The following is a 22,418-nucleotide window of genomic DNA, read 5'->3' as shown; positions in this document are numbered from 1 at the left end:
ACTTAGTTCATAAACCATTAGTATGAGTAAAGAGGAAAGCACACAGGTATTGACAATTTAAATGCATCAGAACAAAAGTTTTTGTATTGGTCATAAAAGTGCATAAAATTTCTCTTGATTTTATAGCAAGCACATCTGAAGTGCATGTGTTGAATGTCACTCATTGTTTTCACATATTTTTGCATTTCAGGCCATGAGGTGATATTCAAAAGGTTGCAGTCTTTAGAAAACTGTGGAGCTGACCTCTGACCTCTCTGTACAGCCTAAATAATGGGGTGATTCAATACATGAATGTACTGTCTGCTTGATGGTGACATCATACCAGGAAAATTATGAGAGCCATGTCATCACAGCTTCCCTTATGATTGGCTGTTTCTCCAAATGAGATTCCGCGTCTGACAGAGAGCAAGCAGTCAGCAGACAGACCAACGCAAGGGGGACCACCTGTAGACAAACACACTATATCACAGGCTGCCTCCTCCACCCATCCATCCATCCTTCCCTCCAACATCTTATCACCTCCTCACCTTGGTCCTGTTTCTGGCAGCCAGCGTGTGGGTTGTCATGTCAAAAGACATAACGTCCGTTGTGAGCTTGTCCACTCGGTAGATGGCCTTCAAAAGAGCTTCCTCACACTTGGACTCAGGTTGACCAGACAGTTTCTAGGAGAATCCAAGGAGAAGATAATATTAAAGTAATGAATATGATTCATGTAAAAAGGAACCCCATTCACATGAAACTCAGACAGGAAATTATTTGCAAATGAATTTATTCACAGAACTCATGGGTGAAGCTGGTGGATTAAAGTCTTTTTCTTTAAAGCAGGTATTATTCTATATACCTGAAGTAAACGTGTGGCTCTGCAGTAGAGCTTGCTGTTGGTAACCTGCACATCAATCATGTGGTTCTGGTAAACCTTCCCCTTTAAGATGTGGGCCCCGGTGCTTATCGCGTTCAACACCAGCTTGGTGGAGAGCTCCCACTGCTGAGAGAGAGAGGGAATTGATCGCTTCTCCTTTGCTTTGCTCTCACACAATCTTTGAATAAATCCATTAAACTTTTAAGACATTGAATATATGATAAGTAAGAAAAACTGAAAATCAATAAAGACAAAAGTGAGTCTTTCAACAGCAGCAAAGCACACCCTTCTGTCCAATGTATTTATGTCTACAATGCTCTGCTCAATACTCTGTGGTTGGAGGGTGGGAGCCAAAGAAAAAGGGAATGTGTGATCCATTTATCACACTCCAGGGAGTCACTGAATCAATGAGTGTGTGTGTTGTACCATGTGTATTAAACTCCCCGACGAAGGTGTCAGCCAAGTGATTTTTAGTGTAGATAAACACAACTTGTTGATGTCACCCTACAAAAGAGATGGACATATAGATGTATCGATGAATAGACAGCTAGATAGATGCAAGAAAGAAACCGCATAACAGAGGTTAGAAGTATGTCGTGGGTACTTGTACTTGTTCAGCAGTTGTGTCTCCATCAGTTCCATGATAAACAGCGTGGAGGTTGGATGTCTTTTCTCTCACTTGGCACGCCAACTTCAGGACTTCGCTGACATTGTCTGTGAACAGCAGCTGATAAGACACTTGCTGTTTTTATCTGAACACCATCAAAACGTGAGAAACACAACCGTTGTCTCACCAGAGTGTGTGTAGAGGAGCAGAACAGTGTCCTGGTCACTGACATGGGGCAGAACTAAGTGTAGAAAATCTTCATGTCCAATAGAAAACTGAGGACCCTGAAGGCAACAAACAGCCTTTGTTCAAAACCCTCCTGAGAGTGAAACTGTGCACTTCTGGAACTTATAGTAATAGTAATAGTAATAGCAGTAGTGTTACATTTTACCAAACCAGCTACATTTGATGTGGAGGCTTTTATTTTCTCTTGATTTCAACACCGTGTTATAACCTATCTCTCTTCCTTTCCTTTCAGAGAGACATGAAGTTTAACGATGTTTCATAAAGCAGGTACAGAAGAATACATTTCATACTAATCCTGTTCTGGGTTATTCTATAATTCATGTACAGCTGACACACACATGGAGCAAAATAGAAGCTGGATTTAATTTTAATTGAATCTTAGAGGATTTCTAACACTTCAGTACTTTCCAAGGCCTTGCAAGGATTTCTCCATCTTATTTAAGACCTGCAGACAAGCCAGAATAGGATAATGCGAGCTTGTGCTGGCATTTACATCAGAAGCAGTTCAGACAAATGTTTGTTCTCCCGAACAGTGAGAATTCGGTGGTGCAGTGTCAGATTAGAGCCTTTGTTCTTTGCTAGTTCTTATTGTCCTGAAATAGATCATCTCCTCTCACTTACCAGCGAAGTCAAGGGACCCTCGTTGTTGTTCAGATTTCTGTATCCTCCACACATGAAGCCACGAACATCTTCGTAGTCTGAAAAATATGCAATACATATAAAAATAATTAAACTACATCATTCAAATGTAAAACATTCATCACTCCCACATTAGTGTGCAAATCAGTGGAACATATCTCTCATTGGAATGTTTTAAACAAACAAGATCTTGATTTAACGCTCAGTTGCCTTTCTTTTGTTTTTCTTTTTTTACACAATGTTCACTGAATCAAACTGCAAGGTCTTTGGTAAGTGAAAAATAATTTCCACTCCTCTCACCTGCTCCGAATGTGGGGTTACACTCACTGGCATCAATGAGACCCAGGACAGCAAGAGAGCCCCAGCCCAGGTAACACACCCGCCTTCCATGACGCAGACTGAAACAGTGGACAGTGGAGCTCTAAATACATCATATCTGGAAGTTGGGGGCTGCTAATCGGCCTTACACATTTTTCATTGAGTTTTGAAATGTTTATATTTCTGCTGTTGTGATGACTGCTGAGTTTTAAGCGAGTTCAGTCACTTTTACGTTTGTATTTTGATGGTTCGTGAAACTGTTTGAATATTCCTGAAAATCAGAAAGTGCTCCACAGTTGCTTTTCCTTGTTAAAAAGAACTCAAGGTTACAGTGAAAGGTGGCAAATGGGATGTTTCACCTCTGTCCAGCCGCCTCCACCAGAGCAGTTATTGCCTCACTCTGAGCGTATGTGATATCCACAGTTTGGTCATATGCTTTCATGTGCTGCAGGATGCTCCTGTTGAAAAGATACAGATGGTCATTTTAAGCATTTAAAATTTGCAGTCTAGGCTGGGGACACAGAAGCAATGTCCACAATATACGCTCCTTAATTTATGCATATTAGATTTTTTTTTCGTCCACCAAGTTAACAATATAAGCACACAATCTCTTCTCTGCAGTGACCTGCAGAGGTCAGCAACACACAAAGGAAACAAATTTGGTATTTGGAGCTGGCTGCTGAGTGCTGGGAGGCTGGCTGGAAGACAACCATATACCCTGTGGAGGTTGGCTGCAGAGGCTTTGTGGGGCTGTCAACCACATGCCTCTTGAGGGATGCAGGAGTGACCAGAGTGAAGTTGAGGAAGGTAATGGAAGAACTGGTGGAGGAGGCTCAGAAAAAGCAGCTTTTGGCTCTGGTTGAGGACGACTGATGAGTGCTGGATCATCTAATCCCAACAACAGCCACAGGGGGTAACAGCTATCAGCTGCAGGGGGTGACAGGGAGACATTCCTGTCACTGCTCCGCCACCAGGAGACTTTCCAAGACTAAAGGGTTGAAATGGTGAATGGTGGTTTAGGCTGATGACCCTGCAGCTGACTCATGGGCACTGGGTGAGGTGCAAAAGTAGTAATGCCCACAGGAAATTCCACCATCCTGTATGCTTACTGAAACCATTGCCATAAATAGAGCTCTAAAAGCTTTTGTGGTGATGATCAACTCGAGTCCCGTAGTTGAACCTACACCTGTGGGAAACAGTGATGTTCATCTGGTGCTGTAGTTAGTACATACAAAAATGTCACCAGTAGATCGACACAGGAGGGCCTGGCACTGACATTTGTAACTGCACTCATCACTGATATGGGAAAAGCTTGTCCAGCTGGCTGCAGACTGATGACTGTCAATACAAAAAAGCACTTAGGAAGCTGCATCTTGTAACTTTAGGTGCACAGCTAGAGACTAAATGTACTGTGAGGCTGTTTCGGGTGATGACAGAAGACCAAATGGAAAAAGTGTAGTAGTTATGTTAAAGTTTATCAAGCATGTGCAAAGATCTCATTTGACTAAATAGATGTGAAAATGTTTTATAATTTTGAAGAAAATCACATTAATCAGCAGTTATAAACTGCTAATTTGTAAATGTATTTGTATGTGCAAAACAGATTATTCAATCTATGTGGCTCCACACATGACAATGATGATGACAGATGATGGGTGTTTCTTTAAAGATCAATGCTTACTTGTATGTGATGGGTGTGCGATTGAAGGTAGCAGAATGAGCGGTGGACAAGACAATGTCCAGAAGGATCTTTGTGGCACTGCCTCCCTTCATCCTGGAAGAGCCACTGATGGCTTCTGGCTGAAGACACACAAGCGTACACATGAAAACACACGTGGAGCAATTGAACTCCCTTCATTCTCATACTGACACTTGACAAAAATGCAACCTAAGTAGTTTGTGAGAGAAAGGAAATATTGTGTACAAGAACACGATGAGTGCAAACAGACGTTCTTACTCCGACTGTCGGGTTGATGAGAAAGGCTTTTTGACTTTTGGCAAGCTCCTGCATCTTATGAACCAAACTGCGAAATGTAAATGTGCAGCCAGGTACAGGCTCATCCCTGTGCAGGTGAACACAGATTACATTCTATCACTCTTCTGTAAAAAATAAAAAAAATAAAAAAAATTTCATGATGTGATATTAATAGACAAAACGTTGAGTTTGTGTGTACACACTTGGCTTGATGAGTGGGGTTGAAGCCAACCATTACTGGAGTGTAGACCTCTGGGTGCTGCAGGCAGAAGTCCAGCTGACCTGCCACAAATGGAGCCTACACAGCCAGAAATCAAATGTACACAAACAAAAATAAGTAGTCTATAATTGTAAGAGGTTGTGCCTGATAATTTAACAGATTTTTCACGAATTAGAGTGACTTACAGATAGTCCACAGGAAATGCCAATGAACAAGACCTGCTTCTTTCCCTCAGAAACCTGCAGGGCCAGCAAAACAGGCAGTGGTCAAACACACCAACACATTTGTGCTGTATCTTCAAACAAACACACACACTCTCCACCATTGTCCCTGACCTTCTTCAGACTGAGCATGCCCAGCTTGGGATCATCTTCAGGAGCTTCCTGGGAGGAAAAAAGAGCTCTGAGGAAAATCAAAAACACAATTAAAACTCAACAGTTTAATATGAACCACTCCACCTGCGATGACACATATATGGTATACGTGTGATGTGTGATCTCACTTGTCTCCTCCTGCAATGATGTATGAATAGACTAAGCTCTGGTTCAGCTTTTTCAGCTCCCTGTTGAAGCTCGACTGGAAACACAGGCAATATACACATAACATAATGCAGGAAGTCAGTTTTCCCAAAAAAAATAAAAAAAAAAAAAACCAAGCAAGATTAGATAAAATGATTTCATTAAGTGTAATTGTAAAGGGTAAATCACATGAAGAAGATTTTAGGACTTATACTGCCATGAGGAAAGCCAGTCGACCAGAAGTTCCACATCCGCTGAGTACAACAAGTTTGTCCAGAGGATCCTGTTAAAGTAAGATCAACATGCTTTTACCTCACACCTGGCTGAACAATAGAAATACACAAAGACAGGTAGCAAGAGGTAAGACACCTTCAGAATGAGCTCCACCCTCTTCGCAACCTCCATCACAGTTTTCACCACTGCGTCGCTCTGAAGCCTCTAAAAAGACATTAAAATTGTAATTCCCTTCAAAGAAAGTTTTCAGATTTCTTTTTTTGCAAACTGGCACCTGGTAGGTTTCCCCTGTCTCTGCCTGAAACATCTGAGCGTCACAGGCCTGTAACATCCTCACTATGCAGGCAGCTGAAGCTTGATCGATGTTGTGCGTCAGGGGATTGGACTTCTCTGATACAGGAAGTGTCGGCTCATGATCTGGGGACTACGAAACATATGATAAGAATTTGAAGAATGCTTGAACGGTGGCTGATGCTAAGCTGAGCTGACCAGCTGCTAGCTCAGGCTTCATGTTTACAGTATAAAAGTGCGGTACTCGGATATCCAAAGACAAACTGTTCCTTTAACTTACCTCCCATTCACTCATAGCGGAGAGACTACAGGTGCAGTCTGATCTCTTCATCGTGCACAAGTCTGTTTTTCTGTCAAAAGAAGTTTGTTTCCCTTTTAGTCAGTCAAAGTGATTCAACATGAAAACAACCAAGTCCTCTGCTCTATCTGCTGTGGCAAAGTTCACTGAAGGACCTTTGAGACTGAAGGAAGAAAGTAAGTATGGATTTCTCTGCCATGCACTAACACGCAATCCCAGACTACCTTTGGATTGGTGGCAACAGTTTTACTGGAAATAAGAGACACATTAACTGCACTCAATTTAAGACAAGCAAAGGTAAAAAACAGTCCAGTTTAATAATAAATGCACCACAGTAAAAGCAGCATGAACGCTGAGATCAAACTAAAAACTCAGCACGAATGTTGGCTCCCGAAAGAGAAAAAAACCAAAAAGCAGTTGAATTTCAAACATGCCTTTCAACCTTAGTATACAAAAGCCCCAACTGTTTCTCAACAGTGCAAAAATATTTACACCCCAGCAGATTGTGGAGTCGAACACATTTCATCACTTCCAGTGGACTCTATCACACCATTTGCTGCAGCGTGCCTCACTCCCCCATACTCCCAGCCCAGTCGCTCCTAACTGCCAGCTAATTGCTGTCAGCCACACAGTGGAAAAGAGATTTTTCATAACAAGTTCCGTCAACAAAAGAAAACTAAGATTATTTCGCTTTGCGCTTTGTAATTCCTGTTCCTAACGTACTTTGACTCTTTGTGGAGTGATGCATTAGTCCTACACATAGCTGGCTCACACTGAGATTGGTGTTAACCTCGGTGAGTCAGTCCAACACCAAAGCTGTGTGTAGGGAAGTGTGATAAACCAAAGTTGGGATGTAACACTTTCATATTTGATGGCTGCTGCAAACCCAGAACATTTAGCTCCAAGTACGCTGTTTAATGTGAAGAAAAAACTGAATGTATCTCAAAGGAGCTGTTCAGCTGAGAGAACCAAGGGCTCAGAGAGCAGTGAGTACTAGCTCTTCAATTGTGTGACAATCTTTTTCACTCAGAAGCAGACACAGATAGAGAAGAGGTAGAGATATACAGCCCAAAACCAACTAACCTATACATTTGGACTTCTTGATATGACTTTAGCAGGAATCAAACAAATGACCTACATTGTAGACATCTGCCTTTGATCTGCTGCCGTATCCACTTTTCAGCGATGATTCTGAGAAAGGAAACAGTCATGAGGGATGTTTCACGGACTGAACACAAAGTCTTTACCAGTGGATGCAGCAAAACTCTTTAATCAGCCACTGATGATGTCTAAGCTTGTACATGATACAGTCAGAGGACTTAAAGCAGTGTCTTACTTCCTTCATTGAATTTATCTTTCATTTTGAGTTTTGTTTGTTTATTTTACCTCAGAGTTCAGGCACTTCTCAGATCAACATGTTTTCAATATGTGCTCATGAAAACACTGTAGAAAAGATAAATTGAACCTTCACCTGAGCTGAAGCCTCCCAAAACTCTTGCATTCGGTCCTTCAGCATTGCACTTCCTGGCGACCTTGGCATCAAAACCATGAAAGGTTGTTAGATTTTAAAGCAGCTGTCGGACCACTTTCTTATCCTGCGTATTTCCAGCATTGCTTTTTAATTTTTGACAAATCAACCCCCCAGAACAGCAAGAAAGTCATCAGTATTTGAATACTTCTCCTTATAATCACTCCCTGGGAAAAAAAGGTTGATTCAGGGGGGAAGGGAAAAAGACTTCCTTTGTCACAAACTGCTGTTTTCAGCTCTGCAGCAATTTACTGTCTAACAATCTCAGTGAGACATCCTCGAGCCAACTTGTTTGATGCTGTGTGACTGATGCAGGCAAAATTCTTACATTTTGTGTAACTTCAGTCCTATCTGGAGTTTTGTCCTCCAAACTCTCTGTGAAGGTGTGCAAGGTCTGCATATAGTGCAGTGAACAGAGCAAAAAATGGATTTCTATCACGTTTAATTACAACTCCTTATCTCACTCTGTCCTCATTCACTGCCAGATTTAAATTCTCATGTTTTGTGTTTTTGATTTCCATCAACTCAGAACAAGGTCATTGTTTTGATCTTTTTTGGTTTACTGCTGATCTGGCAGCTACTTTTGTCTGGAACATCAGCACCAAAGAACCATTTGATCTGAACTCCCAGTGAGTTTTGGCTCATTAATTTGGATTAATATTGCATAGTAGCGGGTGATACTGCAGCTGCAACCTTGTATGATTGTGATTCAAAAGAGGTTTGACTTAATTATTGGGTACGTCAATTTTTGCACATCATTTCACTCATAAAATAATAATTTTCACATCTAAAATGTATCCACAGGCGATTCTGACGGCAAATCAAACCTCATATTTGCAACTAAACTGAAAAAAAAAAAAAAAGGATGACTTTGTTTGGATTTGCATTTTTATACGTGCAGATGCGCAATCTTGCTTTTTCTGAGGATTATATGATCAAAATCCTGAAAATCTCAAGTCTGGACAATAGCACCAAACACCTTCTTAGGACTGAGACTTCTAACTCTGCAGGTGCCAGTCATGTTTCTCTGTGTCTTTTAACAATTTTCCTGTAATTAGATGTAAAGTACCAGATGATGTAAAGGAAAACAGCCCTCAGTCTAAGCGGTGGCTGAAGAACTCCACATTTGCCGTCGCCAAATCTAATTTTCTCACACAAACGCACACACGTGCACGCACACAGCTGTGCAACCATCTCTTTCCTCTCCCTGTCCTTCAGCTGAACAGCCTCGGTTGTCATGACAACGGAAAGGCTAATCTCCAGTGGACAGAGAGAAAAAGTGCAAGTGCTTGCACAGAAACGTGCTTATGAAGACGAGAACCAAGTGTGTATATGCGATAAAGAGATGCAGTACATGCTTGCGTATTTCCAAGGGTGTGTGTGTGTGGTCTTGTGTGTGTGTGCGCAGCAATGGTTGTATTCATATTAGGTTTTTTGCTGATTGCTTCGTCCATCCCTCCCCAGTTTTATCCAGTTCTGAAAAATGTATCCTTCTTGCTCTTCTTGTAACCTCCATCATTCTCAAAAAATGACTCACTTTCTCCTTAAAAATCCTAAACCCACAATCCATGTTACATCTTCCCTCTCTCAATTTTTACAGTAAATCAATTTCTCTCCTCCTTTTTTCCTTTCTTCAGTCTCTGGCATGCCTTTTTCATCTCTCCAATAATTCCTAAATCTTCTTCTCATCCTCTCCTATCAATCTTTTTGGACTACTCTACCCTGAATCATCTTTTCTATCTTTGTCTCCCTCACCCTGAACACACACAAGCACACACACACACTCCCTCTTTTCAAACCTAAACCCATCTCTTCCTCTAGCTTCCCATCAGATTGCCACCTTCTTGAGTTTCTACCTCCTACCCTGCTCTCTCACACAGATGAGGCGTCCATCCCGGATTCTCACATTCTTAAATCCGTGCCTGGATAGCTCCCTGTTTGCCAAGCAGGGATCACACACACACACACACACACACACACATATATATGTTATGGCTGATTAGGCTGGCAGAGCCACAGGGCAGTGAGCCCATTGGAGGAAATCATGGAGGGATGAATGGAGAATATGAGGGGGAAAAAGAGAGGTGGGAAGGAGGGGATACTGAGAGACAGGATGGATGGTCGAAGAGCAGATGACTGATGAATGGCACAAGTGGAAATCTCATTTTTCATCCCTTTTCTAGACGGAACAAATTGGTTGTTTTCATTCAAAACAATCAGCCTGCTCCTGTGAGGCGCAGTGGACGACCCGTATTATTCACCGTGCGTGCACGTGCGCGTGCTTACGTACAGATGTGAATTGGGGGAAGAGGGGGGGTTGAAGTGGCCCTCCGACAGAGGGCGGAGTGAAAGCGTGAGAGAGAAAGTGAGGAGAAGGGGAGCAGGAGCTGCAGAGGGCTGGAGCTGCGGAAAGGAGCGGAGCGGAGATGGGCTGCAGCGGATGACGGGGCGGCCTACGTGCAGCCTGAGGTCGGGCATGAGAGGCGGGTGTCTGGGGGTCGTCCGGTTGACTAAGCTGGACTCTTTACATTAGCGCGAGTCCGCGACTGAGAGAACAGTCCGGTGTCCGGTGCGCGCCCACATCCACACACTCACACGTCTTAAGAACAGCGTGAGATGCATTACGTCATAGCCTCCCGTCGCCCTAGATGACCGCACGCGCAGGACGGGATGATGCAGGGCTGCCGGACTAGGACGGGAACGGATTCCGCTGCTGCTGCTGCTCCGGAGCTCCCGGTGCCGGTGACGGTGACGGTGACTCGACCTGGCGCGGAAGAACGGGAGCCGCCGTCGCGCGGCCGCCGGCTCTGATGGCTCCTCGCGCCCCGTGCGGGAAAGAGCAACAGCAGTCGCCTCGGCGCGAGAGGGAAGAGGGCAGCAGGTATCTGGGAAGTGACGTGGTATCCGCGCCCCGCGAGCCAGCATCACGGTGCGGTTGTCGTGCATTTCGCAGGAGGGCAGGAGCGGGAAGGGGAACATGGCCGCGCAGTCGGACGGCGGCAAAGCCGGGGTCGGGTGCGGCGGCGGCGGCGGCGGCGGCGGCTTCGCTCAACTGTACAACGTTGACGCCGAGGAGCCGCTGGACTCTGCCGCGATCCACATCTGTCAGTGCTGCCGCTCCTCCGCCTGCTACTGGGGCTGCCGCTCAGCCTGCCTCGGCTCTCTTCTCGGTGGGGGCCAGCCCGCTGGAGGGGTCGGCATTCGGGAGACTCACTGCCCACCCCGGGAGCAGCTGTGGCTGGACTGCCTCTGGATCATCCTCGCCCTCCTCGTCTTCTTCTGGGATGTTGGCACGGACCTTTGCTTGGCGGTGGACTACTACCGGAGGAAGGACTACCTCTGGTTCGGCCTCACTCTCTTCTTTGTGCTGGTGCCCTCGGTGCTGGTCCAGATACTGAGTTTTCGCTGGTTTGTGCAGGACTACACCGGTGGGGGGCTGGGGGAGGTGGAGGGTCTGACCAAACGTGGAGCAGTGGCACTGGGGTGCCTGTCTCCCGGCAGGGACCGCCTGCAGCTGGCCACCATCTGGCTGTGGCAGGCCACCATACACATCCTCCAGCTGGGACAGGTGTGGAGGTAAGGGCTGTCACAAGCCAAACAATAACACCTAACACCTGCCTAAATCACCACACTGCTCTATATCACTCTCACACAAACTTTCCTCTTCTCACACGAACTTCACGTTTCTGATGGGGAGAGTGGTGTGTCCAACTCGATGAAGCTGGAAGGAAAGAAAGTGTTCCTCACACTGACAGGCAGGACAGGAAGAGCAGGAGTAAGATGCAGAGAGACTCTGTGTGACCTCTCCAGCACTTCAGTTACAATCTGGGCACGACAAATGGATCTCAAGTGACAGTCAGAGAGGCAGGGATGAACTTTATGATCGACTCTAACGTCTTCAGTTTCTATTATTTGTTTGGCTGAAAGAGTTAAGAAGGTGGTGAAGCAATGATTGTAGTGATTAGAAAGTTCCCACATTAACTCTTTAGGACATTAGAGGAACAGAAACACTGTCAATGGCACGGATGCATTTTCAGCACCATGGACACTGTCTCAGTCAGACTCCTGTAGTCGGGGAGCAGAGGATCAGGGCTGGCGTGTGTGCGCTCATGCGTGTGTGTGTGTGCTCATGCCTGTGTGCTCATGTGTGACCAGTGGAAAAACGGTGTCACGGCTCTTCCCATGAGTGTCAGCATGCATGGAGAGTACAAAAAGGAAAAGCATCTGTGCTTCTGGCAACACATTCCCCTTTCCCATCTCACTGTATGTGTCTCTCACCCTCTCTCCCTCTCCTACTTCTGTCATACACACACACACATACTCATATACTACATATACACACAGTTGGAGAAGGGTGGGTGCTAATTGTAGTGCTAAAAGCATTGGCGGGAAATATCACATACACACACACACACAGTCCTTCTATTGCAACTGTGGGCTCTTTGCTCTATGTTTTATTCTATGTGTTTGCTTGTGGATGTGTGTCGCTTTGAAAATTTTACGAGTAGTAGCAGGAGTGTGCTTGCTTGTTTTCAACATCATAGCCCTCTGTGCAAGGACAGTGACTCCCCCCACTCCTCTCTCCAAGAATACTCCTTAATGATGTCCACTTGCCGCTGGGCAGGCAGCAAGGAGAGTAGAGTGGTGTATACATTTTTGTGTGCCTGGGTGTTTACACCCTGCCGGTTAAGGGATGTGGTACTCAGTTCCTCTGCTTCAGTTCCTTTGTGGTTGTAGGGTTAAATCAACCCCCACTTACAAACACACAACCTAATGTACCTCCATTTACTCGACCCCCAAAACACACCCACAACCTGCAAAATGGACTCTTCCATCTGGAGTAAATGAAGGAGCAAGAGGAGGAAGAAGGAAAAAAACATGGGTGCCAAGGGAAAGGGGGGTGGTGTTTAGAGATGAGGAAATGGTATGGCCTGATTGAGACAGATTGCTAAGAGATGGAGAGGCTGATGAAAAAAGGATGGGTGAGGGCGGAGGAGAGAGAAAGTGAATGGGGGGAGGGGAGAGGATACAGAGCAAAAGGAGGTAGGGAAAAGGAAAAGTGGTGGGGATAGGGTGGAGGGATGGAAGATCCACTGTATTCAATTTATACGGTTTCCTTATCAAAGCGTTAAGTGGCTGTCAGGTTTTCCTGTATTGCTGTACAGTTAAGTTTAAATCCTTCACTTGAACAGAAATTAAACGACTTCCTGCTTACACAATTTGAAAAAGCCAGACAAATAATCTTGAGTGTTTATCCTTCATTGCTCTTGAGTCAAGGACAAATAGAACTGTGGTTACAGTGTCTCACAAAATCCATTAATTTGGCTTTAAATGGTTCATTTAGAAGCATGAGCATGTATACGAACATTGTGTGTGCTCATCTAATCATCTTCGTATGGATGGTGAATTATTTATGTTTTGTGAATTATGCTTGTGTTTTTCAAGCCAGATGGGTGTAATAGTTGCACATACAGAGCCATGCATAATGTAAGCACACACACCCACACGCACAATGACACCTATGCACATACAGTCAAACCACACACTCAAAAGCAGGAGGCTAACATTAGAGCACATTTGTTCAAATGCATATGTGCACACACAAACCCACAAACACACTCTTTGTCAGCACCCTAAGGCAGTTTTCATTGAAATCACTGCCCACATCCCACCCACAAGTACTGTAGTTTCCCAGTTCTACAACTCCACATGATACATATGGATAAAAATATATTATGCCTGATTATTTAGACAGAGCTAATATGAACGATCAGAACAAAGAGCAAAACGTGAGAAATTAAGCTAATTTATTCAAGTTTTCACAATGTCAGATCTTTATGACATGGTGAGCCTGGCCAAATTATTATTACATGATCTACAGACCATTGTGTGGAAAAAGAGAACTCAAACTCATCTTTAACTGTTGATTGTCTGTCTTGACTCTTTTTCCAGCAGATGAAACAGATTCAAACATGAGTGTAGGGAAGTGGATAGAGGAATTACATCAATCACAGAAATATGGAGCTGGATAAAACATACCTTTTCATGCCAGCAGCCGCAAGAAATGTCTGGTAAACTCAGGTGATTCGTGATTTCGTGCTGTCTGCTGTAAGTGTGTGTAGCTGTGCTGAAAGTCTCTCATCCATCTTTCTGCCTCCTTCCTCTCCGAAGAAGTTTTTTCTTTTTTCGTCTAATTTGGCACAAAACAGATAAGACATGGTTTAGATGTAGTGATGTACAGCACAGAGGAAATGCACCTGAACTCATTCAGAACATATTCACCGTTGACTGTCCAGCTCCAGCTTCATGAGACTTTCCTGACTTACCTTCCAGGCTGAGGTCAAAGGAGAGGTGGCATTTGTTTACTCATAAACATGCTAAAGGTCTAAACCTTCATGGCTACGCTGCTAACTTTGAGATTAGTTTTAACCTGCTAGCTGCGGTATTTAGTATCGCTTCTCTCACTTGTGGCTCTTCTTAAAAAGGTGCCAGTACGCCAGTTGTGTCTCAAACTCCTTGAACTTGCTGGAAATCGCGCACAGAAGTGATTAATTAGCGCACGTCGTCGTTTTCAGCACCGAAAACCGTTTGCGCATGAGCAGTATTTAAAAAAAGCGTAACAACTTGCGTGCGCATGCGTAGAGCTCCTCTTTCTTCTTCTGCGTCTTCTTGTCGCGCAGGAAAATATCTGGAGTGACAGAAAGAGCTTCTCTGCAAAACCATAAGAGGACACCACAGCTAAGGTTACTAAGATGCCGGAGAGTACCAGCAAATATTTGGCTTTTGCGCTCGGAAATTATTAATATAGCTACGTATCAGTATTCCGCTAATTGACGGATTGATCAATTCATGACTTATTTTGTCGTCAGATAAACTAACTAACATCTGTAAATTTAAAACATACGTTTCAGGAAGACAGGAAAACAATAAGGGTAAAAAAGAAAAAGTGTATGGTATTAATGTTAATACACCCTCTGACCTCTGACCCCTGCAGGTACATCAGAACACTGTATCTGGGCATCATGTCGCGGCGGCAGAAGGAGCACCAGCGGCGCTGGTACTGGGCCATGATGTTCGAGTACGCAGACGTCAACATGCTGCGGCTGCTGGAGACTTTCCTGGAGTCTGCTCCTCAGCTGGTCCTGCAGCTCTGCATCATGATCCAGGAGAACCGAGCAGAGACACTGCAGTGTAGGTGGAGCACAGACCCCAAGGGTTCAGCCGCCATTCAGCTCCAAGACTACTACACAGAGTGTCTGAAAAGCCATGTGAACACGGCCAACCTTCTGCCAGATTTATACAAACATAACACCATGTTTCCACATATCCCACAAAGCACATACTAATCAACAGCTGCACAAACAGTAATTGGCAATGCGCACACACATTGTGCTCAGTATTTGTGGCTGCAGACAGTGCTGCTTTTTGCAGCACACAATTCCTGTTGTTCAGGTAGTCCTTGAATGTGAAAGAAAGTGTTCAGGAGATGTGCTAGCCATCAGCCTCTTCTCCATATTCATGCAGGATTTGTATCAACTAGGTGGCCTCCCACTGGTATTATTCAAAGTATTATTCACCCTTACTAGTTCCGGGACACCTTCTACGTGAATGCAAATACATGACTAGTACAGGGGGGTAGACGCACACAGCAGCTGGGATGCTAAAAATGACTTGATATTTTAGACTCATGGCATTAAGCATCACCAGATGATTCAGTCGTGTCGCACACTACATCTTATTTAAAGATGTGCTCAAATTATTACACCCACACTGACTCAAAATACATTTGTACTTTATGTATTACAAATCTTGAAACCATGACTCAACTTTTTTGTGAGTGACTGTGTGAGTCAGTTATCTACCTCTGCCTCTACCTTGTCACCCTCATCTATTTGTAGGCATCTCCTCGCTGGCTTCCCTACTGTCTCTCGCCTGGGTTCTGGCCTCCTACCACAAACTCCTGCGGGACTCTCGTGATGACCAGCGCAGCATGAGCTATCGCGGGGCACTGCTGCACCTCTTCTGGCGCCTCTTCACCATCTCCTCTCGTGTGCTCTCACTCGCCCTATTTGCCTCCCTCTTCCACATCTACTTTGGCATCTTTGTGGTGCTTCACTGGTGTGCCATGGCCTTCTGGGTGGTGCACGGAGGGACCGATTTCTGTATGTCCAAATGGGAGGAGGTGCTTTTCAATATGGTGGTTGGCATCGTCTACATCTTCTGCTGGTTTAACGTGAAGGAGGGCCGGACTCGGTACAGAATGGTGGCGTACTACATCGTGGTGCTGGCTGAAAACACCATCCTCACTGGGCTATGGTGAGTCAACAGTACAGAGGGGACATGTTCAGAAGAGATTGGGCCATGGTCATCAGTGGAGCTGGTAGATTAAACGTAGAGAAAAAGGTTAAATCTGTTATTTGCAGTAGTCATCAAAAGACAGATTTCTGTTGTTTCTGGAACAAACTGAAAGTCTGTCAAGAAGCCACACTGTTGCCATGGGTAACATGTACCTTCACAGTGATGAACATGAGCTTGGCAGCTCTACACGTTTTAAATTCTCATAAATGTTGACTAATCTGCTGCTGAAAATAGTCCCAAAGAAATGAATAGTTTCCCTCCTTTTTTTTCCAGACTACAGCTGTTTAGCATTTTTTGAATTATCACCAAAGGACCAAGTGAGATGAAGTGACGTTGCCTTAAAACACATTTAAACCCACTCACAGTGTCACAACTACCCGCAGGTATGCTTACAGAGATCCTGTGATGACTGATTCCTACGCCGTCCCAGCACTGTGCGGTGTCTACCTGACGTTTGCCGGGGGTGTCCTGGTCATGCTGCTATACTACGGCTTTCTGCACCCTGCCACTGCCCACCTCCAGCCCAGCCCGGCGTCCTCCTGCTGCGCTCAGCTGCTGTGGGGCCTCCCTCTGCCCCCGTCCACCCCACCAACTGCACCGCCCACTCCAGCCCACATGACCAAGTCACAGACAGAGGAGGATGTGGCAGAGACGTGTCTTCCCGTCTTCCAGGTGAGGTCAGCACCCCTAATCTCGAAGCCAGAGGGTCCGCTTATAAAGATCGACATGCCCAGGAAGCGTTACCCGGCATGGGACGCACACTACGTAGACAGAAGGCTGCGGAGGACTATAAATATCCTGCAGTACATAACGCCAGCTGCTGTGGGAATCCGCTATCGTGATGGACCCCTACTGTACGAACTGTTACAGTATGAGTCCTCACTCTGACACACACACACTAAGCACACAGAAGCACATGTGCCACCATAAAAAACGTATGTAAACATGGATATTCAGATTTAGAGAAGTTTTAGAAACACATTCACACACACAATGTTACACGTGGTATAAGCACACACGCACAAAAGCAATCTCTCTGACTCACAAACAGCATGCACATGCGCACACACACACACACATGCACGCACACGATCCTTGCGGGCACCTTCAACCTGCAAGTCCCATGGCCATGACTCAACAAGCTGCTTCAGCGTGAGTCCATCGCTCTATTATTCCGTCTCCCACGCTCCTCTAATTGCTCTTCATCTGGTCTCCCTTCTTTAATTTCACGCGTCCGTACGTGGCTGTGAAGAAAAAAATCTAATAAAATTAGTAATGAAAATGAATGCAGTCTGACCACCGCATGCCATATAATTTGTGTCGCTGACACTTCTCGGGTTTCAGTAGATAAAAAGATGTGACAAAGAAAGACCAAACGTCACTAAAAGGAGTTTGTAAACACGTTGTCGCTAGTGCAGTCAAACGGTTGTGTATATATTTTCGATGTAAAGAGGGGATGTTTTTGATGTACCGTCTTGTCGTTGCAGTTGGGAGACAAAGCAGCAGCTGAGAGACGTAGTGTAAAAAGTGACAGAGCATGATGGGAAAGATGGAGACAGAGAAGACTATTAGCATCTAATGAACATGCAAACAAATTAAAACTTCAACTGCATCCACTGTGAGCTCTTCAAGGAATAGTTTGACTTCTGGGAATACAAATCCAATACCTCTGCAGTAAATATGGAGCTAATTTGTTTAGTTTTGGAGAGAAAAAGTTGTTCAAAGGTAAATGTTCAAAGTCAAAGACATTTCGCTACCATTTTAAGTTACCGAATGAACACGCTGTTGAATATGTTTGACCTGTTCGTGTACAGAAATGTTCAAATGGCAAACTGTGGGTTCTCGGGCCAGCACCATGCTGGGATTAATTCAAAGACTCTACACAGTCTTTGCCAGCCAAGAATTACTTGGCAGATAGTCACAAATTTGGATGTGTTGTTCTGAAATTTTTACACCGTGTTCTGAGCTGCACTACTTGTTACCCCCTGCTGTTAGTCTTTCTGCTTATCTGGGCTAATAGTCTTTGTACACCTCCACACATGACAGAAAGAAAGAAGTGTGGCATCAACTCATAAAAATAATAAGCATTTTTCCCAGAATGTCAAGCTATTGTTAAATGAAGCTAACACTGAGGGATACAGTGTTAAGAAGCCATCTCACAATGTGGCGCTAAAGCGAGATTAAAATGAGTATTAATGAGTATTAAATATGAAACTATGACTAGCGTACATTTAATTAATCTACAGGCCATATGCATGAAAATAGATATTTTAATTCTACATATTTTTGAATCACATTAATTTTAGTCCCTTTCTCTTGCTCAAGTCTTTGTATGAAGGTGTTGGCAAGGAAATCTAGAGGGCAGGTTAATTTTTACTCACACTAAACTTCCACACTGGTAAATGGGGCTATCTCTGCAAACCCATGTGTTTCTCAAACCTGAGGTGTTCAAAGAAGGCCACAAAACATTATGAGCACCTAAAAGAAACTGTCTTTCTGAGGTATTAGTGCCTAAAGGAAGAGACATGAAGCAGCAGTTGCTTGTCACTGGTTTTTTTGCAGTTGTATGCCATCTTGAGGTTCAACAGTCATTTGTAGATGCATTGTGGGAGGTTAAACTCCCTGCAACAGTTGTTAATCCTTAAAAAAAACTATGTCTGATTAGATAGTGGCAAAAAAAAGAGAAATTTGCTTCCAAATTTCCAACAGAAAGAGCCGATGCAGGACTAATTATTTTTGATCCGTCTACTACCTTTTTCCACGTGTGATGTCTTAATCATGTCAGTCCCACGCTAAGAGTGCTGCCAGTGGAGCTGATGGAAACAGTTTCATACTTCAATCATCACAAACCTGACTCCTCTCCTGTTTGTGTCCAAAATCAACTCCTCCAAAGCCACCCACGGCTGAGCTGTGATGTATGGCTCATAATTTATTATTTTTTTTTGTTTGTTTATCCCTGTAATCCAAGCTGTTACATTGGCAGGCGACAACAAACGAGCCAAGATATCAGTCATCAGCCCGTCAACAGGAATGTGGCTCCTGAAATCCCGCACGGTAAAAACAAGGCTTTGGGAGGCGGTGAAAGAGTTTCTGGCGTCCAACGGTTCACACCTTTTCTTTGGTCTTGTGTCAGTGGTAGAGCAGGTGACATCCCACCGCAAGCCATTTCAGAAGGTGCCGTTAGTGAAAGCAAACACACGCATGCTTCTTTCTGCTGCTGTCCCAGAGAAACAGACGAAAGAGAAAATATTCTGAGCAAAGACGCAAAGTGTTAAAACAGGCACTTGAACATACTTTGGAGTGTTTCTTGATTCTGACAAATGTCAATGAAGGGCAAGCTGACAGCAGACATAAAGCTGCTTTTGGACAAATTGTAATTTAAGTGATTAATCAACAACAGCTAAATTACAGATTGTGCATTTTTTTTAATCAGGATTCCTGCTAGTTACGTTCTTTCCTGCCTTTAAATCCTGTTTATCAACTTGTGACCCTAATGACCCCTAATGACCCTGAGCGGTGGTCCCCAGAGGATGAATCCATAATCAATTCATGGTCAGAGGCTCTTCTCATCTCATTGTTGTTTTTGTTGTTGTTTTTAAAAAAAAGGACACTGGCACCAAAGGTGTTTAAGTATCCCGTAAAGTTTAAAAAACATCAACAAGGATCAACTTACGTTTCTTTTCCGTGGTGCTAGTCGAAAAATGGAGGAAAAAAAAGACAATTCATTTAACTTAATTTGCTGCAAACTGGTGAAAACGCGCAACAGCAGCAGCATCAGAGTTCATATGGTGCAACACGCTCAAGCTACAGAGTCAATTGGCTGCTAATCCCACTTCATATGGTGCAAATATGAAACACACATGTACTTATGGTGCAATAAGGGCAGATTGTCTCTTTGAATTCTATGGTGCAAATTGAGTACTGCCTTCATTTATCAGCCAAGGCTGTGCCAAAGGCTCCGTCCAAACGGACAACTGCTCTTCCTGCAGAAGCTATGCAAGTCTCTGTCGCAAGGAGATGTGCTTAGTGTACATGCTCACAACACACATGCACGCGCACGCACACATACACACACGCACACACACACACACAGGGTTTTTCCTCTGCAGCAGGGAGATATGCTTAGTATACACATGCAGACGCGCAGTGACAAATAGTGTAACAACATGGGATGTGTCCCTACCTCACAGCTTGAACACACATATACACACACACACTCACACACTAATGTCCAATAATCCTTTACCCCTTTATAATTTGGGAACAATATTCATATGGTGCTATTGAGTAAGGCCAGATGGCTTTTGTATCGTCGCGGTGACAGTGATATGGAAAATTTAGCCAAATATCTTTTGAAATCACGTTCAGATTGATTGAATAGCGTCATTCAGTCAATTTGACTCCTCATCTACAGAGTGTACATAAAAACAGCAACACCTTCTGTCTCTGTCACAGTGAGTGACACATAAAAGCTACGATGCCTTAACCGCGCAACACAAGTGGAGGTGGATTTTTTTCCAGAGCTGTCACGGTTATGTGCAAAAAATCACAAAAACATGAACATTTGGAAGGTGGTGCTTCTTTTGGTACACACTGAATGGGAAGTGCACTGTATGTAAGCATGGGTCCAGTAATTAGAGCACAGAAATCAAAAGGAAAACAACATACAATGTTAGCACGTTGTCCTAAAAAAAAACAAAAAACAAATACGTGCCATTTAGAGAACACAGTCAAGCATTTTGTGTTCATTTCACAGCTCATGCTTGTGAATGTCTTGCATGAATGTCTTAGATTTGAGGGCACGTGTGCTCCGAAGAAATTAAAGGGTTAATACAGAGGCGTAAAAGTTTGTAGTTTGGAGTCACAGTTTTGTATGTGCTTCTGGGTCGTTAAAAGCAGATTTAAGTTGAGCTGTCCCACTAACTTTTCCCAGCACTGACCTCTGACCTTCGCACACAAACCCTAAGCTCCTCTGCACCTAGAGCTCCATCCATTTAGAGATCAGGTTCAACAGCCAAATCAGGTCAGACACAACCAAAAAACAGATCATTCATTGTTGGCCTTCAGACTCAACTGCAGCCTCACACTGAAACGTCATTTTATCCATTCTTGAAAAATCCATGGATCCTCTCTCAGGCTACTGGTGAGTCTGTAGGCTGCAAATGAAGTTTGCTCCTCCACCCAAAAAAAAAAAAAAAAAAACCAGAGCCTTAGCCAGGCCCACTCTGTAGGAAAATCAAATCCAGTCAGTTGTTGTATGGCTACGCATCCACAGCTATGCAAGGTAGCAGAAAGAAAAGTTCTGGGAATGGATACATTTCCCCAAAAAATGAAATAATAAAAAAAACAAATAAATAACATTAATGTGCTCATGTGTTGCTTGTTTTTATTTTTATAATTTGTTGTACACATGAAGTGTTGATGTGAAACAGCAGAAACATGGTTTGATAATGTTTAACATGGTTTAATAATGTTTATGCACCAACTTCATATTTTCCTCTGTTACATTTAAGGAGTTCAAAATCTGTCTGGCATGAAAAAAGCAGCAGCACTGTTACACACCAACAATGATGGATGCAGCATCCTGATTGAGGATTGCGCATCAGATTGTGAAAGTCACAACTTATTTTTTTTTTTTTTTTGAGGGGGGGTGCATAAATGTTCCACTATCAGGGTCTGCAAAGCATATGAGGCCTGTGGTGAGGCTGTTTGTGTGTGAGCGAGTGTCTGTGTGTGCGCGCGAGCTACTGTGTGTGTCAGTGATGCTTCATATGCTTTTTTTAGCCAAAGTTTTACTTGCTTGGTCCAGTGATGTGGAAGTATCATGATTTATTGGGGTTTCTGTAGAACTACAGGCCAGACACAAAGCTGTTTCTGATCTCAGACCAGTTTTTACCAGATCTGAGTTCAACTGCAGTTGAAATCCTTTCCTGAAAGAACCGAAGCAGTTCAGTCATCACGGCACAATGGAAATGATGAGGAAGGATGCCAGCGGTTTGACTCAGGTCTGGATACTATAAGCACAGGGCAGGGTCAAACTAAACTTTAATGTGGATGTACCTATAAGATATACCATGAGCTTTTAATTTTGTCCTTTGTCAAGGTCATGCTTTTCTACTGTGTTCTTCAGCTTGAAAAAAAAAAATAGCTCTATAGAGTTCGATGTGCAAAAGTAGCTTTTATTTTCAGTAGTTGGCATTTCGATTGTAAATACCTTTTCCTGGTAATCCTCCTCAGTTGGATCTATGTTTAATGAGTTTGTTTAGATGGCTCTTTCAAATGTACTGATAGTAAATGTTCTTTATAAATATCCAGAATGTAAGATGA

At 43.8% G+C, this 22,418-nt stretch overlaps 2 protein-coding genes across 2 annotated transcripts; one reads left to right on the top strand and one right to left on the bottom strand.

The window, feature by feature from the left end:
• Positions 1-359: 359 nt before the first annotated feature.
• Positions 360-10,712, bottom strand: gckr (glucokinase (hexokinase 4) regulator). Its single transcript, XM_029513440.1, has 18 exons — positions 10,329-10,712; positions 5,885-6,040; positions 5,752-5,820; positions 5,597-5,665; positions 5,367-5,440; positions 5,200-5,266; positions 5,050-5,103; positions 4,848-4,942; positions 4,627-4,732; positions 4,351-4,469; positions 3,029-3,127; positions 2,652-2,749; positions 2,334-2,410; positions 1,654-1,750; positions 1,470-1,573; positions 842-982; positions 528-662; positions 360-395 (listed from the first exon to the last, which is right to left on the bottom strand). The coding sequence occupies exons 1-18, from the start codon at positions 10,710-10,712 to the stop codon at positions 360-362; spliced, it is 1,980 nt and encodes a 659-aa protein (XP_029369300.1).
• On the top strand, positions 10,711-17,213 carry xkr6a (XK, Kell blood group complex subunit-related family, member 6a). Its single transcript, XM_029520879.1, has 4 exons — positions 10,711-11,309; positions 14,728-14,924; positions 15,632-16,049; positions 16,475-17,213. Exons 1-4 carry the CDS (start codon positions 10,711-10,713, stop codon positions 16,977-16,979), a joined length of 1,719 nt encoding a protein of 572 aa, XP_029376739.1. The 3' UTR covers positions 16,980-17,213.
• The last annotated feature ends 5,205 nt before the right edge of the window (positions 17,214-22,418 follow it).

This window comes from Echeneis naucrates, chromosome 2, assembly GCF_900963305.1.
Source record: "Echeneis naucrates chromosome 2, fEcheNa1.1, whole genome shotgun sequence".
In the NCBI taxonomy this organism is placed as follows: Eukaryota; Metazoa; Chordata; class Actinopteri; order Carangiformes; family Echeneidae; genus Echeneis; species Echeneis naucrates.
The sequence above is the reverse complement of the archived record's forward strand: the minus strand, read 5'-3'. Positions and strand labels throughout refer to the sequence as shown.